Raw genomic sequence first — 19,498 nt, forward strand, 5'->3', positions numbered from 1 at the left:
GGTTCCAGCAGGCACACTGTTCTTACAGGACCTACATGTAGTAGGAAATAGAAACAGCTTTTAAAAATTCTACAAATTCCACCTCTGCTCTCTTCAGAAGAGGAAAAAGTAAATTTATCCTTCCTTGAAATTATTATTACTGTTCCTTGGGAAGTCACTGCTGAACCAACTGATATTCCTCTACTTGATAGCCACAAATGTGACTGGTTTTACTCCATTCCGTGTGAATGAATCAGAAACACTGTCCCAAGCACTGTTCCAGCAAAGAGTAGATATCAGGGATGTATCCTGTTTACTCACAAAGCCCTGTTTCTGTGAGCAGGAGGAAGCAAATAAAACAATATCTGCTCATCACTGTAAACACTCTTTCCTCCGCTACCCAGATATATTTTATGCCCATGTTTCTTGGGGCCATACTGCAATACTAGTTCAGCTATGAGCTAGGTTTTTATTACCCTCTGTTTTTTTCTAGCCTTTTCTTCTCTGCTATCCTCACCCCCTTTCAAAACAATACCTGCTCTTAGGCAGACTCCCTGTGAATTCAAATCACTGAGTGACCCTATCTGACCTTTCTGAGTGCTTCTCTATGCCTGTTCTTACAGTGGATGCTGCCATCTGATACAGGACACAAGCTGCTCTTTGCAGAGCATAGTGGTTAATCTTTGGATCTGTATGCCTCTATTTCAGTAGAATTGAAGCCAACTGCTACCTTATGCCTAGACCTCTCAACTCACCTGCTGGGATCATGTGATGGGTGGGACAGTATGGAGTCACATACCCCAGTCTCCACAATTGGCCCAAGACTTGGGAGGGTTGCAGGGGTCCTTTTCCATGAGGATCCTTGTGAGCAAAGGGGCCCTTTAGAAGTAACTGCAAAATCTCAACTCCAGCACTAACCAGAGTAAGTGCAGCATGGCAAAGCACGGGAAAGTATTGCCCTGCACTGCTTCTGTCTGCTATACAGGCATGGACCTGAAGAACAGAAGGCAGGTGAAATTCCTGTGGTGACAAACAGACTGCTATAATTTGTTGGAGTGGGGGGGGGGGGGGGCATCTCTAGGTACACCAGGCATTCTCAAACATATGAGGACATGTGGTTTCTGCTGTAAAAAGCCCATGCTATAAAGTGACAACTGAAAGCTGGCAGCATGGGATATAAAGCTCAGGGGATGAGGGTCATGTCTTGGCCATGGCTGCTGAGTAGCAATCCTGCAGTAAAATGGGTTATATCTCATCTTTCCCTTCTCTCCCTGTAAAATTGAGCCTGCGTAGCTCAGACAAGCACAGAGCCACCAATGTATTAGCAATTTAAAAAAGAAATGAGAAAGTCAATACAGACTAACCTGGAGGGAAGGCACTGCTCTTACTGCAAATTCACAGAACTGCTGGGTATGCTAGGTGGCTCTGTCTGGTTTAGCAGCAGATCCCTCTCCTGAAATAATTTCCTGTAATGTTTTTAGCTGCTGTTAGTGATGCATGAGTAGTGATTTTGGATTGCCCTGGACCCAGTCACCCCTCATCTTCCCCTTCCTTCCACAATGACACAGGAGAAAATTTCAGCTTCAAGAGGGACCTAGCTATGCCTGAGACACTGCTAACGACAAGCAGAACTCATCCAGCCTTTGGAGTTTTGTCCAGATCTCCTTCTAACAAAAAATTAAGTCTCACCTAAACCAAATCTCTCTCATACATTTCCCCTCTGAAGGTCAGAAACCAAGCAGTTTTCTATTCTCAATTTACAAGTTTTTATTTTTTCAGTTAAAGAATGGTCAACATTGACATTTAAAAATGTGTTTCTAAAAACAGATGTTTTTGGTTTTCATTTGCCCATTTAAAATACTGAACACTCTCCTTTCATTGTAGCCTTCAGCTGACTCAAGATCTTTGCAGGCTAGACTTCTAAAAGAACTTAGCAAGATGATTGGCACTACCACTCAACTGGTAGCAGAGTGATGGCATAGTGCTGCAAAGGATTATATGCTTGGGAGCCCTCCACACCAGCCATGCACCTGGACTGTAGGTACCTGCAAATGGTCATTTTGGCTCATTTTGCAGCAGAGAAACTGTCAGTGCAAGAAGCAGTCAGCAGAGCCAGTAAGCACCATATGCTATGATGTACAGGGAGAATGTGTTACCAGGAGTAAAACTCACATTCATGGTGTGACTGGAACCTAGAGCAAGGACAGATGTGCATAAGCACCTTGGCTCTGAAAAGGGAAGAGGACTATCTACCTGCCACCTTCTTGTCCTAGTGACAGGCTTTGGCAGAAGAGGAAGGGCATGTACATCAACAATACAAACACAGCTCCTTTTTCCTTTTCTTTTTCCAAAGCTACTTGGTAGCAGCACAAGCATTTATTCAGCTGTTCTTGGGTCTGTTGGAGAGATGACTTGGACAATGGAGAGGACACATCAGGAAGCCACTGAAGTAAATACACCTATACAGAGCAACTCAAACCAGAAAGAATGAGAAGCCCAAGCACAGCAAGGCCTCTTCTGCAGTGACAAGATCAAGGCTCATGAGCAGTACCGATACGGCAGCATTACACCTGTCACCCAACTATTTCAGACAAAGGTGGAGGTACCAGAGCTAGCATTATTCTCACAGGAAGGGGGTAATGGTAGCATGTCCTGGTAGCTCAATGCATACACACATAGGAAGCAGCTGTACCTGAGGAGCCCTGAGTGCTCAAGCTGGCTTGGCTAAAATCCCTGCACTGTGGTGACAACCCACAAGACTCAGTTTCAACAAAACAGTGGGTGAGGAAGAGAGGTCTGTGTTTGCCCTTCTTCACCAAAGTCCTCAGTCCTGCTTCCCGTTGAGCGATGCAGCCGCTTTTGAACCTGGAACAGCACACTCAATTTCCTCAGTTAGGCCCAAGTCCTCCCCTGTCTCCCAAAAAGCAGGAGAAGGTCCTCTTGTTCTTCAACCTGTGTTCACAGAAACAACCAGCAACGGCCAGCACTTCCTTACAGAGGGATCAGAGAAACTTACCATAATAAGGCTGGCTTTAGGGGACCAAAACTCCCCAGCTTGTGAAGGTACGTGAGTGTAGCACTCTGGAGGCACATTTCCAGAAGGTGTAAACTGGCCACAAAACCCATGCTCTGAGTAGAGGGGTTTAGCCACATGGTTACTGTAGATCACCAGGACTCAACAGAGTCCAGATCTGGTACAAGGTGTCCAGTGTCAGAGGAGACATCATTTCAGTTAATGAAAAATTGCTCTCCGATTAACACCAACAATTTTTAGTGAAGATGACCATTTAGACCCTCCCAGAATATTTGTGCTTGAGCCCTCTGTGGTGCTATGTATTGACTTACCAAGCAGCTGCTCTTCCGTGTTTAATTACCAGGTGTGAAACTAGTGGAGTTGTATGGAGAATGAATTGTCCTAATTACACCTCTCCTTGCCTGCACGTAGCCGGCGTCAATGAACTCAGGGTGAATTTCACACTGCCATCTAGCGATTAATGTTCACTTCCCTGCTGTGCTGCAGCAGAAAAATGATACAGCAAAGATTTTAATTCCCCGAGGCTGAAATCTTATGTAGGCTTATATTGCAGGACTTCTTGAGGAACAGTGATGGGTGACACACATAATGGAGCACAAAGTCCTAGCCCCAAGAAGCTTACACAGGACACCTCACACAGACATCTAGACATCCTGAGGTAGTGTTCCCATTGAAATTTGGTGAAGCTTCAATTAGATCTTCATGCCAAGTAATTACATAAACCTAAATAAGTGTGTGCACCCTCGATTTTGGCAGCCTTGTCCTGAATGCTCACATGCAGACACTTGTGTGCCTCTTTACGTACTAGAACGCCCTTTTTTTTTCCTGCTTTTTTTTCTCTTTTCTACAAATTCAGGGCCCACCCTAGCAGCAGAAGGTAAGGTATTCTTTTCAGAGCAAGCAAAGGGAGGCCCAGAACTTGTAAACATATTCCTCTCTCAACAGAGTCATCAGCATCACATTTGGTCCAGAAATAGGCTCCTAATTTTCAAAAAGCCTTGTATCCAAAGAGTGTATGTTCTTAAGTGATGCATTAAAATAAAAGGATGCTAAGAGCAAAGAAGCGTTGAATAGAGAAAATGACCCTGTCACTTTCACACTGTGACTTCTGCTAGTAGAGATCATCCTTATTTGAACCACTTAAGCATCAGATAACATATTGTGGAGAAAAGCAAATCATTGTCTACTTTAGAGATTTCTCTGCTTCAGATTTCATCTACTGTTTGCTTATATTGTGTAGGCACCCATAGAGAGTGTACTCATGTAACTGTACAGAATCACAGAATCATCTAGGTTGGAAAGGACCTTGAAGATCATCTAGTCCAACTGTTAACCTAACATTGACAGATCCCAACTACACCATATCCCTAAGCGCTATGTCAACACAACTCTTGAACACCTCCAGGGATGGGGACTCCACCACCTCCCTGGGCAGCCCATTCCAACACCTAACAACCAGTTCTGTAAAGAAATGCTTCCTAATATCCAGTCTAAACCTTCCCTGGTGCAACTTGAGGCCATTACCTCTTGTCCTGTCACTTGTTACTTGGTTAAAGAGACTCATCCCCAGCTCTCTGCAACCTCCTTTCAGGTAGTTGTAGAGGGCGATGAGGTCTCCCCTCAGCCTCCTCTTTTCCAGACTAAACAACCCCAGTTCCCTCAGCCACTCCTCGTACGACATGTGCTCCAGACCCTTCACCAGCTTCGTTGCCCTTCTCTGGACACATTTGAGTAATTCAATGTCCTTTTTGTAGTGAGGGGCCCAAAACTGAACACAGTCATCGAGGTGCGGCCTCACCACTGCTGAGTACAGGGGTAAGAACCCTTCCCTGTCCCTGCTGGCCACGCTATTTCTGATGCAAGCCAGGATGCCATTGGCCTTCTTGGCCACCTGGGCACACTGCTGGCTCATGTTCAGCCGGCTGTCAATCAACACCCCCAGGTCCCTCTCTGACTGGCAGCTCTCCAGCCACTCCTCCCCAAGCCTGTAGCACTGCTGGGGGTTGTTGTGGCCCAAGTGCAGCACCCGGCATTTGGCCTTATTGAAACTCCTCCAGTTGGCCTTAGCCCATGGCTCCAGCCTGTCCAGGTCTCTCTGCAGAGCCTCCCTACCCTCGAGCAGATCAACACTCCCACCCAACTTGGTGTCATCTGCAAACTTACTGAGGGTGCACTCTATCCCCTCGTCTAGATCATCAATAAAGATGTTAAACAGGAGTGGCCCCAAAACCGAGCCCTGGGGGACACCACTCGTGACCGGCCATCAACTGGATTTAACTCCATTCACCACAACTCTTTGGGCCCGGCCATCCAGGCAGTTTTTTACCCAGCAAAGCGTGCGATCATCCAAGCCTCGAGCAGCCAGTTTTGCCAGGACAATGCTGTGGGAAACGGTGTCAAAGGCCTCACTGAAGTCAAGGTAGACAATATCCACAGCCTTTCCCTCATCCAATAAGCAGGTTGCCCTGTTGTAGAAGGAGATCAGGTTTGTCAGGCAGGACCTGCCTTTCATAAACCCATGCTGACTGGGCCTGATCATCTGGTTGTCCCGCATGTGTTGTGTGATGGTACTCAGGATGAGCTGCTCCATCAGCTTCCCGGGTATCGAAGTCAAGCTGACAGGCCTGTAATTTCCCGGATCATCCTTCCGACCCTTCTTATAGATGGGCGTCACATTGGCCAGTTTCCAATCTGTCGGGACCTCCGCGGTCAGCCAGGACTGCTGGTAAATGATGGAAAGCGGCTTGGCGAGCACCCCAGCCAGCTCCTTCAGCACCCTCGGGTGTATCCCATCTGGTCCCATAGACTTGTGTGTGTCTATGTGATGCAGTAGGTCACTGACTGTCTCCTGGATTGCGGGGGAGTCGTTCTCCCAGTCTCTGTCCTCTGGCTGAGGAGGCTGGATTCCCTCAATACAACTAGTCTTGTTATTATAGACTGAGGCAAAGAAGGCATTAAGCACCTCAGCCTTTTCCTCATCACTTGTTACCATGTTTCCTCCTGCATCTAGCAGGGGATGGAGACTCTCCCTGGTCTTTCTTTTGCTACTGACATACTTATAGAAACATTTCTTGTTGTCCTTGATTGCTGAAGCCAGGGTAATTTCCAGCTGGGCTTTAGACTTCCTGATTTCTGCCCTGCATAGCCTCACAGCATCTTTGTAATCACTGTGAGTGGCTAGCCCCTTCTTCCAAAGGCTGTAAACTTTCCTTTTCTCCCTGAGTTCCAGCCAAAGCTCCTGTTCAGCCAGGGTGGTCTTCTCTGTCGCCGGCTTCTCTTACAGCACCCGGGGACTGCCTGTTCCTGAGCCATAAACACTTCCTTCTTAAAGAGTGCCCAGCCTTCCTGGACCCCTATACCCTTCAGGATCGTCTCTCAAGGGATCCTTTCAAGCAGGTGCCTAAACAAGACAAAGTCAGCCCTTTGGAAGTCCAGGATGGCAGTTCTGCTTAGCCCTCTCCTGGCCTCTCTAAGAATAGAGAACTCTATTATTTCATGATCCCTGTGCCCTAGTCGTCCTCCGACCGCCACATCGTCCACCAGTCCTTCTCTGTTCACAAAGAGGAGGTCCAGCAGGGCACCTTCTCTGGTCGGTTCTCTCACCAGCTGTGTCAGGAAGTTGTCTCCCACACATTCCAGGAATCTCTGGGACTGGTCCCGCTCTGCTGTGTCGTATTTCCAGCAGATGTCTGGGAAGTTAAAGTCTCCCACAAGAACAAGGGCAAGCAATTGTGAGATTTCTCCTAAATGCCTACAGAATATTTCATCCACCTCTCTGTCCTGGGTGGGTGGCCTATAGTAGACTGCTACTACAACATCTGCCCTGTTGGCCTTCTCCCTGATTCTAACGCAAAGACACTCCACCCTGTCTTCACTACACTTGTATTCAATCATAACAGTCCCTAACACACAGCGCCACCCCACCACCTCTCCTTCCTTGTCTGTCCCTCCTAAAGAGCTTGTAGCCATCAACAGGCACACTCCAGTCATGGGAGACATCCCACCATGTTTCTGTGATAGCCACAACATCATAATTTTCCTGTTTCATCATGGCTTCAAGCTCCTCCTGTTTGTTACCCATGCTGTGTGCATTGGTATACATGCACTTCAGATGGGCAGATGTTTTGCCCCCTTCCCCCTTCAAATCTAGTTTAAAGCTCTGTCAATGAGCCCAGCTAACTCCTGCCCCAAGATCCTCTTCCCCCTCTGGGACAGGTGCATTCCATCTAATGACAAAAGGTCTGGTGCCCTGTATACCAACCCATGATTGAAAAATCCAAAGCCCTGACGGTAACACCGGTCTTGGAGCCACAAGTTCATCTGTTGAGTTCTCTGGTATGTACACAGAGTACTTTAAAATGGCAATGTTATTCATGACTAGAATTATACAGAACAGTCCAGACTGCTAGGGATTCTGGAAAGGACCTGTTATAAGACAAAAGTAATGTGGTTTTTACATTCAAATGTAATTTTTTTTACCCTTTGCTGTTACAATATATTGTACCAAAAGCCTAACAGTACAGCCTTAAAGGGAGAGAAAATGCTTTCAACCTGAGGTATTTAATAGAGATGGTTATTTACAAGAAAAAATTGAAATATTGAAGGATATTTGGCACCTGTGGACTAGAAGTAAAATGTCATACTGCCACATTAACAGGCTTGCCAAAACTCAGCCAAACATCATCTTATCTCAGTTTTCCATATCAATTTCCCTTAAGCAGAAGATACACTAGGGAAACATGCTGCCAACCCAAAAGCCGCAGGGGTAATCACCAAATAAAACCAGATGTGGAATAGAAAGTGCAAAGCACCCATCTTAACCCACAATGTCTACTAATGTGCTGAAGGCACTGGTGTTCAGAAAAGGGCATGAGCTAGGCTAAGGAGCATTTTTTATATTATTGCATCCACCATGCTGTATCTGGGACAACATCTCAGACATGTGGCTCAAGGTGTTAATAAAGATATTTTCTCTCCATTCTTGTGCACAGGGCAAGAAAATCACAGATGCAATATCTCCCCTGCCTAGTTTGAACTTGCACATGGGCAAGTCCACTAGCATTTGCAAAGCCTCCATGTGAGCCTATAAGGGATGACTCCACACAATCACTTAGTGTTGTTCCCTTACACCTTTGTTCTAAAAGCCACAGGAGCTTTTAAGCCATTTTGTGCTCCTGTAGGGGTCCATCTCTCTATAAGCCCCTCATCACCACTCCACTGCATGAATTGCCTGCTAGCTCTTGGACAGAAGTATTTCGTGTGACAGGAGTGATTAGAAACCTCACTGCTTCCCTGCTGGAGGATACTGCTCTCACAGAAGGTCCAGCTGAACAGCACACTCCTAATCTGCCTCAGCACAACCAGACAGCAACTGACAGAAGCATTTTGTGCTAGCTGAGGTGGTTTTGTACTGAATAGATTAGGAAGGACTTGTGCACTGCTTTGTCAGCCAAGTTGCAAAGACAATAAGGTGGCAGTCAATACCAGCTTAGACAGACAGACAGGCACAGCTAGACCAGGGCAAGAAGATCAGTCTTTGATGAAAGCAGGCATAGGAAATTATTTCATATGCTTTAATAATTCTCTGTACTACACTGAATGTTCCAGTTACACTGATTTACAAGGGACATTTGTACCAATACAGTTTTCCATTTAGGCACAGTTCTTCAGTAATAAAATCGTACACAAGAGTCACATCGCTACACACAATCAGTAACAACAGTTAAGTGTTCTTGTACAGGTGAACCCTTAGAACAAATCAGTTTGGTGTTTCCTCTTATCATAGGTAGTCAGTACCAATGCCTACAGGTTAAAGTCATCTAACACTTCCATAAGATCCTTCCCTCTAGAGCCCGTACATATTGTCAAGCTCCCACTACCATACAAAGATTCTGTCTGAGACACATTTTTAAAATTAAACTCTTGGTAGCTGCAGTTGCAACCTGGCTGGGCAGACTATTGTTTTCCCAGCTCTTTCAGCTCAGTATTTCCGAGTATGGCTGACTATCACAGAACTGAGGTGCCTTTTGAAGAGATTTTTAGAGCTTCCTTGCAATCCGAATGACAGTAAACATAAACATTTGAAAGAAAAAAATGAACATTTCTGTTAAAACATAGTGACTTTTTTTAAAAAAAAAATGGACTCTAGTCTCCAGCAAGTTTTTTTGTTAGGATTTGCATGATTTGTTTGATCAGACATTTATTTTACATGAGATGAGATATTTTTCTGTTAGCGTACATATCTGGTTATTCCTTCATTGGTAAACTTATCTCAGAAGTGGCATTATCTTTGCAACTATCACTGTGCTTGTATAACCAGTATAAAACTGTATTAACCTTGTTAGTAAATGACTCTTTACTGATTACTTCTACACATCATTTTCAAGCATGAGAATGCTGTAAGTTGACCACACCATAAAATAGTCTAAGAGGCTTGTCAGAAGATCCCACCATTCTTGACACAGAAGCACAGTAGGGCTAAATCTAAGATCTTTCCTCAGACCACAAGTGACTGAGAGGTCATATGCCAAAATACAGTGTCCCAGTGGACACTGTTCATCTTCTTACCTTGGGATGAGTTATTGCCTCTGAAATTCATGCCAGGGTCTTTACAGAATACTCTGCCTTATTCCAAGTGCCCTCTGAATTTTGTTTATAGATACGGGAACTTAGTAACACCATATTCAGAGGACAAATTCTGTTCCCTCTTCATTGATGATGTTTATTTTAAGGTACTGAAGACCTTGAACATCCTGAGTGATCAGTACTCTGTATTTAGTGTAGTTTCAATTAGGAACAATTAATGGGGGTAGAAACATACACTTTTTGTTCTATGCTGGAGCTTCAACTGTGGTAAAAAAAAAAGAAAAAAGAAAAAAAAGCAGATAACAAATCTCCAAAAGTTTGAAATTCATGTCCATTTTAAATGTTGACATGTCATTATAAAGATGTTTTCTTTAGTGCTGGGCAAGTGGCAAAAGCATTAAAAAATTTCAGATAAAAAATTTTCAGATATTGTTTTAAATTTAAAGAATGCATTAATGTATTTCAATCATTTAAAATCTCCACTACATTATTTACAGCAGCAGCTTTTAATGTTTAGTATCAGAAAGACTATTCATATTATGGAATAAATACTAGTACTTATTTGTTCCCTTTAAGATCACCTCCAAGAAAATACTTCATATCAGACAAGCACTCTATGTTAAGAACACAATTTACAATAGCCATTTACTGAAAACAGGGCAAATGCAGCAGTTTTCTTGTACAGGTACACACACTCTACAGTTCTGTACTGCAGAGGCCTTCTACCTTTCACAAAGAAAAGGAAAAGTAGTTCTTGGCTGAATATGAAAAGCCTATAAGAGCAACAAGGTTAAGACATTTAATGCAAATAGGTGTCCAATAAAACCATTCCTTCCCTTCAAGTTCAGTGAAGATAACGTAACATAACCAGTTAGTTATAATCTCTTCTGACCTATGACTTCAGTTTGGTCTGTTTACAAAAGACGAAGAAAAAGAAAATTTCAGACTTGCAGCTGTCTGAACAGAACTCCTAGAAAAAACTAAGCGGATCCCCAAAGCATTTTTCCTGACTGTGCAGATAAGAATTCAAAGCTCCACTGAATACATCAAGCATACTGAAATTTTCTGGGATGAGAATACTCCAGTGCAAAAGCCACCTCAATGCAATAGAATCCAATCTCCCTAAAGGGAATATTTTATCTCTATTAGCATCTGAGAAGAACAGACTGTGCACATTTAAAGACCAAAAGAAACACACTAAAAAATTTCAGACAAATGCTTTATCTATTTTTATTACAAAATTACTTGGTGTTAGTTTCATACAATAGCATGTGCTGTCAGTGTTGCATAGCTGCTGCCACATAAGGCAACAACTGCAGCGCCTGCTTGCGCTAACCACAAGTATGTTACTTTATAGCCACTACTGTGAAGTTACCGGCAGTCATTACTGCAGCATCTGATGTGTCTGTTAGGAACCACAAGTGGGTAAGCCAGGACATGAGAAATTCATTTAGTGCCTTATATATAGTAGGTATAACTTTATGTATTTATTATTAGGAAACAAACCCTTTATTTGGTACATTTCAATAATTAACCCTTAATACATTTCTTAACTGCACACAGAGCTATCACCAGTAGCAGCAGTGACCCAAGACTATACAGCACTCTGCACTCCTATTTCATTGCAATACCTCTTCACCAGGGGAATACTACACTGGATTTTAAATTAGCTGATGAACCTACTTAGTACTGCTTTAGAACAGCTTGAGAGCTGAACTCTGTTTTCTTCCATGTCCAGTTACTGCTGCTTGTCTGCCAGTGTGCTCTGTTCAGGGCCTGAGCTGTGCCTGTTCTTAAGGGACCTTCCAATATATCTCCAGTATTCCTTTCGGATGGTGTCTTTTTCTTTAGCCAGAATTTCACACAACTATGAAAGAAAATTGAGAGATTGGAGTGTTATACCAAAAGTTTACAGAAACTTAATTATAAAATGTATACAATATATGCTTCAGCCAGTATTATAAATGCCTTTCTTAGCAACATTTGTTTTATTCACCAGATTTGCAACTGTCCAATGACCTCAAACTGATGTCAACTCCAATTGGTAGTCAACCAATCTGACACTGCACAAAAAATCTCTCCAGTCCAATTTCAGTTGTAACTTCTTCCCCGTGACTCCTTTCGTGCCTACCACTCATAATCTACCCCAGCTTATTCAGCCTGCAGTATACTACAGTACACTTGTGACTTCCTGACAAGCTTTTAGTGATCCAGTAGGCTGTAAACCACTTCATTTGAAACAATGGGGGAACATCCTGCACTTAAATCTTCAGTACTCCTGATGGACTGACAGGAGATAATTTTGTTTATGGTTTTTCTCTTAGCAGACTGTCCCAAAAGGATTCTCCATGCAAGTCAGTAACCTTCTCTCAAAACATGTTAGAGCTGGTGCTATATGGATACTTCTACATGTTCTAATTTTTGTTTTATTTTGATCTGGGTGAGCAGTGAGGCGCAGCAGATGTCAACCCTACTCACAGGAGATGCTGTGTAAAATTTATATGGTATGAACACTGCCTACAAATGTTCTACTCAATTCCCTTTTATTAGGCAGTTAACATTCCCTTACTCAGTGAAACAGAGTTGAGAAACAGGAGCTCTGATGCCTAAATAGATGAAGAAGTCAAACTCAGTGAAGTAGTATAAAGGGACATGAATCTGGGAGGTACACCCGCACACACTTACACTCTGGTCCTGGAACACAACAAAGGAAAAATTTTGAGAAAGAACGATGTTGGAACACAGAGACTCCAGGCAAGAACTGCAGCTCTAACTACTCTGAGTTCCAGTCTGTCCTACAGTGAGTTCCCTGAATATGAAGCACAGGGAGATAAGCAGTACTGCTAGAAGTCATTTATTTTCTGTAGGAAATGGTGCCTGACATTCCTTACTGATGTCCCCAGTGCCTGCTGGCCTTTAAGCTAATTCTGCCAGCTTTCTTAGAAAGAGCTAAGAAGTGCAAAGGGAATTTGAGATTCTGTTTAGATACAGAATCTCTGAGAACAAGATTCATTAACCTTCAGAGAAGAAAGTGAATTCATGCTACAAACTTAGCACTGGAAACTCCATTATTCAAATATCTCCTTTCTTATGCAGGCAGTATTAGAAACCTTCCTTTACTACCAGGTGAAGAAAACTTACAGTGATTTTGTAATTGGCAAGTTATTATTTATAGATAAATTTATGAGACCCTTGTGATTATCTGGCTTCCACGTGCAACTCTTCATAGAGCTCCTGTGATTAACAAGTAACCTGTTCCATTTATGAAAATCAATACCACCTTGCTGGGATATAAAACAAGAGCAAAGATGGCATCTCTGAGAAGCAAAACCAAGCTCTCAAAACGTACCTCCAATGCCTTATTTAGTGTTTCTTCCTTGTTATCACACTGGTTTTCAAGCATATCCTCATATATGTCCACAAGAAAGGCAATCAGATAGGGTGAACTGTGGCTGGGCTGTAAATTCAACAGCTGCTCTAACAGATTTGAATACTTTGAAAGACCACGATCCTGTAGAATCCTAGAACAGAGGGTAATAGGCTTGAAACAATGTCTGGGAAATACAGTGTGAAATATTACATTTTTGTTATGACTCCTTTATTTGGAAATCAGTTTTGAAATAAGGGTAGGCAGAAACAAGTAAGGCAGAAAGTAAGCAGCATGCAGCAATAATACAGCTTAATGTTGTAGTAAGCTAGTGTAGTTATGCTCAAGTGAACAGAAATTAGACTGAAAGCATGCTCATTACTTCCTACTCTATGCTCTTGAACCCAGTAACATTACCAGTCAAGTTTTTAAAAACATGAGAAGTACTTGCAATCCTCCCACAAGGATTCTTGTGGGATTCAACAGGCCCAGAAACTCTGAGGAAAGTTACAGAGAAATTAGGTTCATGTATTAACCCCTTGTGGAGGTTTTTGCCTACTTGCTTAAGCACACAACACTAGAACGAAAAGCAACAAGCTCTTTCCAGTTAAGAGCTAGGCATAAGACACCCACAGATATTCTCTTTGCCCCACAGAGAAGGATGCCTCACCCTTTTAAATAGTTCCAAGCGCTCTCATTATGTGGCACTGCTGTGATCATCTCAAGAGTGTATCTGTGAGAAAAAGGTAACAGGTCATGAATGCAACCACTAACAATGCAGTTAGAAATTATCTGAATGTGCTCAGACACTCCCAAATACATCCCTCTAGTCTGTATTTCAGTCTTTTTGCAGATCATCTCAGCTGGGTCATAGATCAAAAATGTGTCGCAATGTAATCACTGCAAGTCTCGGAGAGGCAGACACTGTGAGAACTGTTTTAAATTCTGAAGTGTTCCATTTGCTGCATTTTATACAATAGTGAAAGAGTTCTCAAAATTATGAGCAGTAACACTAAGAAACAACATGACATGCTATCCCGGTATGCTACAGGAGTAACTTGTGTCCTGATGCTCAGAAATGGCAAGGGGCTGCAAAGGACTGGAGTAATCGAAGCCCAGGGGGCACTGTCTTAATATGACTGCACGTGGTATGTTCTGTATGTATTTGCAGAACTTTTTTCATGAGGCTGCACTTAACCAAACCCACAGAAAGGCAGAGCTTGAGGTTTCAGCTTACACAGCCTTCTGCAGCAGTTCTTTTAAAGTAGCAGTTAGGCAACTTCTCTAAAAGCAAAGCAACAAGAGGGACCTGCCATACAGTTGCAAAGCCACATTTCACCTTCACAAAACAAACTGTACCTTCTGCCCTTCCCCAACACAACCAGGCATGCAGCTGATTTTCAGAGACAGCAGATACTGATAAAAAGTTCTGTAAACAGTACTGAAAAAACCCATAGCCAACACTAAAACTTTTTTAACCTTCTGCAGTCAATGTGACAAAGATCAAGTTTATCAAGCAACAAGCAGCCCAACTGTGGTTCTATAATGACATCCGAGAAGTCTTAACCTTAGACAGTCTGATTCTTAAGATGGTATCCAATTATCTTGAACACAGCACCATGCATAAACGGATCAAAGGAGGGTGTTGGATTTAACCTCTGGAGAGAAAAAGCTGTAAATATCCAAGCCTAAGTCATGGAAATGAATCAGATTTATTAAGCTGCAGGGAAGTTATAAATTGAAAGAGAAGTACAACTTACAGCACTTTGCAAAGACAACCATGAAAGGTGGTGGAGGCTGGGATCCCCTACGAACAATATACCAATGGACCTATTCAGAGACCCAGTCTTTCTTCTCAATAATAACTCTGAAAAATTGCAGTACCTTCTTTTCATTGCTTCTTCACTTTAGACAAACCTTTTCTCATAACCATCAACCCTGATCAGTGGTCTGAGATGTGAAATCCACACAAGGAAGCTTCCCTTACCATCAGTAATAAAATAAATGGGTAGAAACCCAGTTTGTCTTCAGTTTAGAAACCCAGTTTGCTTCAGTTACAAACATACCACTTCAAAACAGTTTCAACAGTTTCCTCAACAGTTTCCTCAGAACAAGCCAACTCACAGACAGTTGTCTTTGTGCTGACCACATACCCCTGAAAGCTCCTTTCTTATTCCAGCTGCATCAAATTCCTCATGAAAGGCAACTTCTCTTCCTACAATTCATGTCCACGTTATCTTTAAATCATTGTGGTTACTGTACTACTAAAACAGCAGTTCAGTATAACACTGAGAGTGCCTCTCCTTCCAAGCTTTCTAGGGGTAGGATGTAAGATACTAATGAACAGTGCAAGTTATGTGGTTCCAGTGTCACAGATCTTCTGCAGGCTGTTCCACTATAGCCAGTTGATTTTATAGTCACCTATACACTTTACAGGCTTTTTATAAAGCCAAAAGTTTTGATTGCACAATAAACAGCAGGGTGGGAAGAGATTCATGAGAATAGCTCGCCCAGGGCAAGCATAGTTTGCTTCAGTACTACTGAACAGCGGTTCTGAACACATCTATACATGCACTAACACTTGATCTGCTAGTCATGAGAGTGAGCCCAAAAACTGCATTAAAAACAGGAAAGACAAGCCCACAGGGACTGTCAAAGTATTCCTTTGCTTTCATGTCATTGAGAATGTTTAATGTGAGCATGAACAGCATTACTAACTGGACTTCTCTGTCTAGGACTGCTGGATCATCATAGCCAGTGGTATTGAAAATTACGAAGTGTCGTTGGTTCCAAACAGAGTTGTTCCTCACATCTTCCCTCAAAAGCTGGTCTACGTATTCCAGTTCATTGTCCCATAATTTGAACTCCTATGTAAAGAGAAGAAAGACAGAATATCATAATCAAAAGTTTTTATTTTTTAAAGTATGTTCTCCTTGCTCTTAAGTTCTCTGAACATTAGATACAGAGACTTTTTTAAAGAAATCAACACAAAGTTCAAAGAAAAATAAGAAAGGGTGCACTGGGAACACACTACACTCTTCAGTTGCAACAATGGTATTAGCTCTTCATTAAATTCACACACCTAACAGTAAGCAGTCAAGGACTGACCTTTTTGAACTCGCTTCCTAAAAGGCAAGTTTATAGCTAACCTCTACCACACATTAAAATGCAATTGTTTTTCCCCCTTCAGCATTAAGATACAAAGAACCAAATGCAATTCAGATTGTATTTAAGACACCTGAGCAGGTTTTTTAGCAAACCAAGAGTTCTGTGGATACAATACCTGAATAACCCATTGTCTGTGTTGCCATGCATGGTAATTTTTGGCATCTTGGTTAAGAATGTCAGCTATGAACTCAAGCTCTTGGGATGGATCCTGCAGCCATTCCACCAACACCCGTCTGTGATGCCTAATGACAAAAGGAGAAAACTATGCTTAGAATAGTCTAAAAATTTTTTGTGAACATGTGGTCTGTATTAAAACAGCATACAGCAACTCTACTACTTAGAAAAAACCCACTAGTTGAATACTTCAAATTAAATATACCAAAACATTTCAGTTGACTCCAACAAATACATGATGCATACTTACACTATAACAAATTTTAACTACACATACACATTGGCCAATCACCTCCTTTTAGACAAGTTATGTTTACTTGAACTGTTTCCACTTTTAACACTCATAGCCAAAGTCTTCAGCAGAATAAAATTTACCAGTACTACATAATTTCTCTAGCAATAACAACACTGCTGTTTTGTCTATGCCCATTTGCTTGGGAAAAAACCCAACAACAGGTGAGCAAACTCCGAAAGCCAATGAAAGAAAAAATACTAATTTCTATTTGCTTTTTTCCTTGCCTTTGCATGAGTCATTTTTTTGATCTGTTAGACTTATTTTGACAGTTTAAAGATTGAAATTAAAAGAAAACAAGATTTTTTAGCATGTCATAATCATATGTTTAGAACAAACTGCTGAAGAGGACTTTAGCTAAAGAGGCAGAGATACCCATGCAACTCCATTTAACTCCTCCACTACTACCACTGCAGTAGATGCAGGAAGCAACTCTTAACAACTTTTAGGATCAATGATCACAACTTATTCTAGACAATTTACAAAACAAAAATTATCTGCAAAAACGTTAAGAACTGAAAAGAAAATATGATTTTACCAGACTTGGTAGTTCTTTGGCTGATCTTCAATGATAGCCGTAATATACTTAAGTTCCTCATGGAGATCCTTTCCCAAAGACTGCAGGAGGACCCTCCGGAAATGCCTGTATAAAAATGTCACTCATTTGAACACTGATACAGGCCTTTCCTAAAATTCACAGAGAAGAACACAGACGAACCTTTGTTCACAGTTCTAATAGATATTGAGTTAAAAAGAGTACAAAAAACTAAGCCATGTATCCAACTCTGCTACAGGTCATTCGATTATCGAACAGTTGGAGAACTGGAATACAACCGCTCATAACATTATGTTATCTAAGATAACAACAATCCCGTTTCAGATTCAATCCTCTGTTTACCCACACTAGTCTTATAATCACAAAAACTATGACTTATATGCTTAAAATAATGTAAACTTTGATTTTATGCAAGTCAGTGGAATAAAGACATACAAGAAGTACTTGTTAGCATTCACAAGTTAAAAGGGCCTAATCTGAGTATCAGAAATGCACTGTTTATTCATCACCTAATTGAAGATTAACCTGACATCTTCTAAAATGCACTATTTAATAAGTATACAATTATTTAGCAAGAAATGACAGCAATCGTGCTTTTATGCTGCCTCTTGAAGTCAACCAAGGGCATCTTCAGCATTTTGCCAAGGCCATGTTATCAGGTAAGTGATCTAATTTTAAACAGCAAAGTTCTTTTTGTGGCTAATCCTGACCTTGATTGATACTATCCTCAAAGCCAAATGAATGAAAACCACCGAATCAAAATGCGACACAGAAAATACTGAACAAAGGCTTTATTTAGAAGTTCACTGGAAGACTATACTACTGCTCTCTGTAAACTCAACTAGTTGTGCCCTGATTAGACTAACAAAATTATTAGAGACATAAGAGGTTGGCAATCAAATGATGATAGAAATAATCCTGAGATTATCACTTACCATACTGTGTAATTTGCAGCATTTAACTCAATGGCATCTGCTGTTAGCTTGAAAGCTCTTTCGCTTCTCTCGTCCCGCTGCAGAACAGCCCGGAAGTAATCATAGACATCTTGAACTAAACAGATAACAGCATCTTATCCAAGGTTGTGAGACAACAGCCTGATTAGGGGCTAAGGTTAGTAATCCTTTCAAGTTACCTCCTATTTTGTGTACTCTATCTCTTTAAAATTATTGCTCTAACAGAACTGCTGATTGAAACCTCTAAATGATTAGTAGACTGAAAAGGTGCAAAAATGCCTTAAAAATACACCATCTGAATAACAGCCAAACAATCAGAAAAGTTCCTTGCTGCTACTCACACCATTTTCCCAGATGCAGTAGCTTCATACATATCTCTTCCACTTGTGGGCTAGAAATGCCTTATTATGAGAATCAGACTGTCTGTGGTATTACCTCTTAAGCCACAAGATTTTAAAATAAAAACGTGGCTAGTAACACCTCAGGTGAAGATTAAACTTCAGAGATGCTTGGTGAATACATCATGTACTACCACCATAACACATTAAATATTAATTTTTTCACAGTACTATGCTAGAAAATGTTATCGAAAACATGGAAAGTTGCTTTAGCTAAGCTAAGGTCAGACAGAAATTTAACCACCTTTTCAGCGTAGAACAGGTTTAAAACTTACATTTTTCACTGTAGATGATCTGAACAACAGGATTTGGCCCATCATTTTGACGGACAGGTTCAACGTCTGCCCATTCCTTTCTGTCCCTGTAAATAGATGCTTTTGTTCTTTCAATGCTTCTGAAAAGCACCAAATGCTAATCAAACCACTACACGCACAAATTTATGTCCAGCAACACATCCTTGTTCCCAACGGTCGCTATTATTGTCGCTATATTATTGTCTATGACACAGACCAGCACATAAACAAGTAAAGGAGGTACTGGCATATGTAATCGTATCAAAATCCAGTTGTAAGACAACTCGGGAAAGTAATCAATCACCCGACTTCAGACTGCCAGAGGCGCAATGCTGTGACTTGGGTTTCAGCGATACGCGATACACGCCCGCTGCCACACGCCCGCTGCCGCCCTACGGCCCCGGCCCTGGCGTCCCGCGCCTTACGTGACGTGACGCGACGTGACGTGACGCGACGCCACGCCACGCCACGCCACGCCACGCCACCGCCTTGGTGCCCTTGGCGGAGAGACCCTCGTCTCGGCCGCTCGGGGGCTGTGCCGCCGCGGCCGTACCTGTAGAGTACGTAGCTGGCGTCCTCCCCCTCCTCTTCTTCTTCCAGCAGCTGCCCGAAGCCGCTCTCCGGCTCGCCGCTGCCCTCCCCCTCCGGCTGCAGCTCCGCCACCGCCGTCCCCTCCGCCGCCATTGCCCCGCTGCCGCT

The 19,498-nt window shown here is 42.3% G+C and overlaps 1 protein-coding gene across 1 annotated transcript; it reads right to left on the reverse strand.

Annotated features, from left to right (window-relative positions):
- Positions 1–8,572: 8,572 nt before the first annotated feature.
- FNTA (farnesyltransferase, CAAX box, subunit alpha) lies at positions 8,573–19,498 on the reverse strand. The gene is made up of 9 exons (XM_074855591.1): positions 19,353–19,498; positions 18,782–18,867; positions 18,091–18,205; positions 17,138–17,242; positions 16,249–16,375; positions 15,684–15,832; positions 13,636–13,698; positions 12,948–13,119; positions 8,573–11,465 (listed from the first exon to the last, which is right to left on the reverse strand). Exons 1-9 carry the CDS (start codon positions 19,481–19,483, stop codon positions 11,337–11,339), a joined length of 1,077 nt encoding a protein of 358 aa, XP_074711692.1. The 5' UTR covers positions 19,484–19,498; the 3' UTR covers positions 8,573–11,336.

The sequence above is a fragment of the Strix uralensis genome, chromosome Z, assembly GCF_047716275.1.
Source record: "Strix uralensis isolate ZFMK-TIS-50842 chromosome Z, bStrUra1, whole genome shotgun sequence".
NCBI classification, from domain to species: domain Eukaryota; kingdom Metazoa; phylum Chordata; class Aves; order Strigiformes; family Strigidae; genus Strix; species Strix uralensis.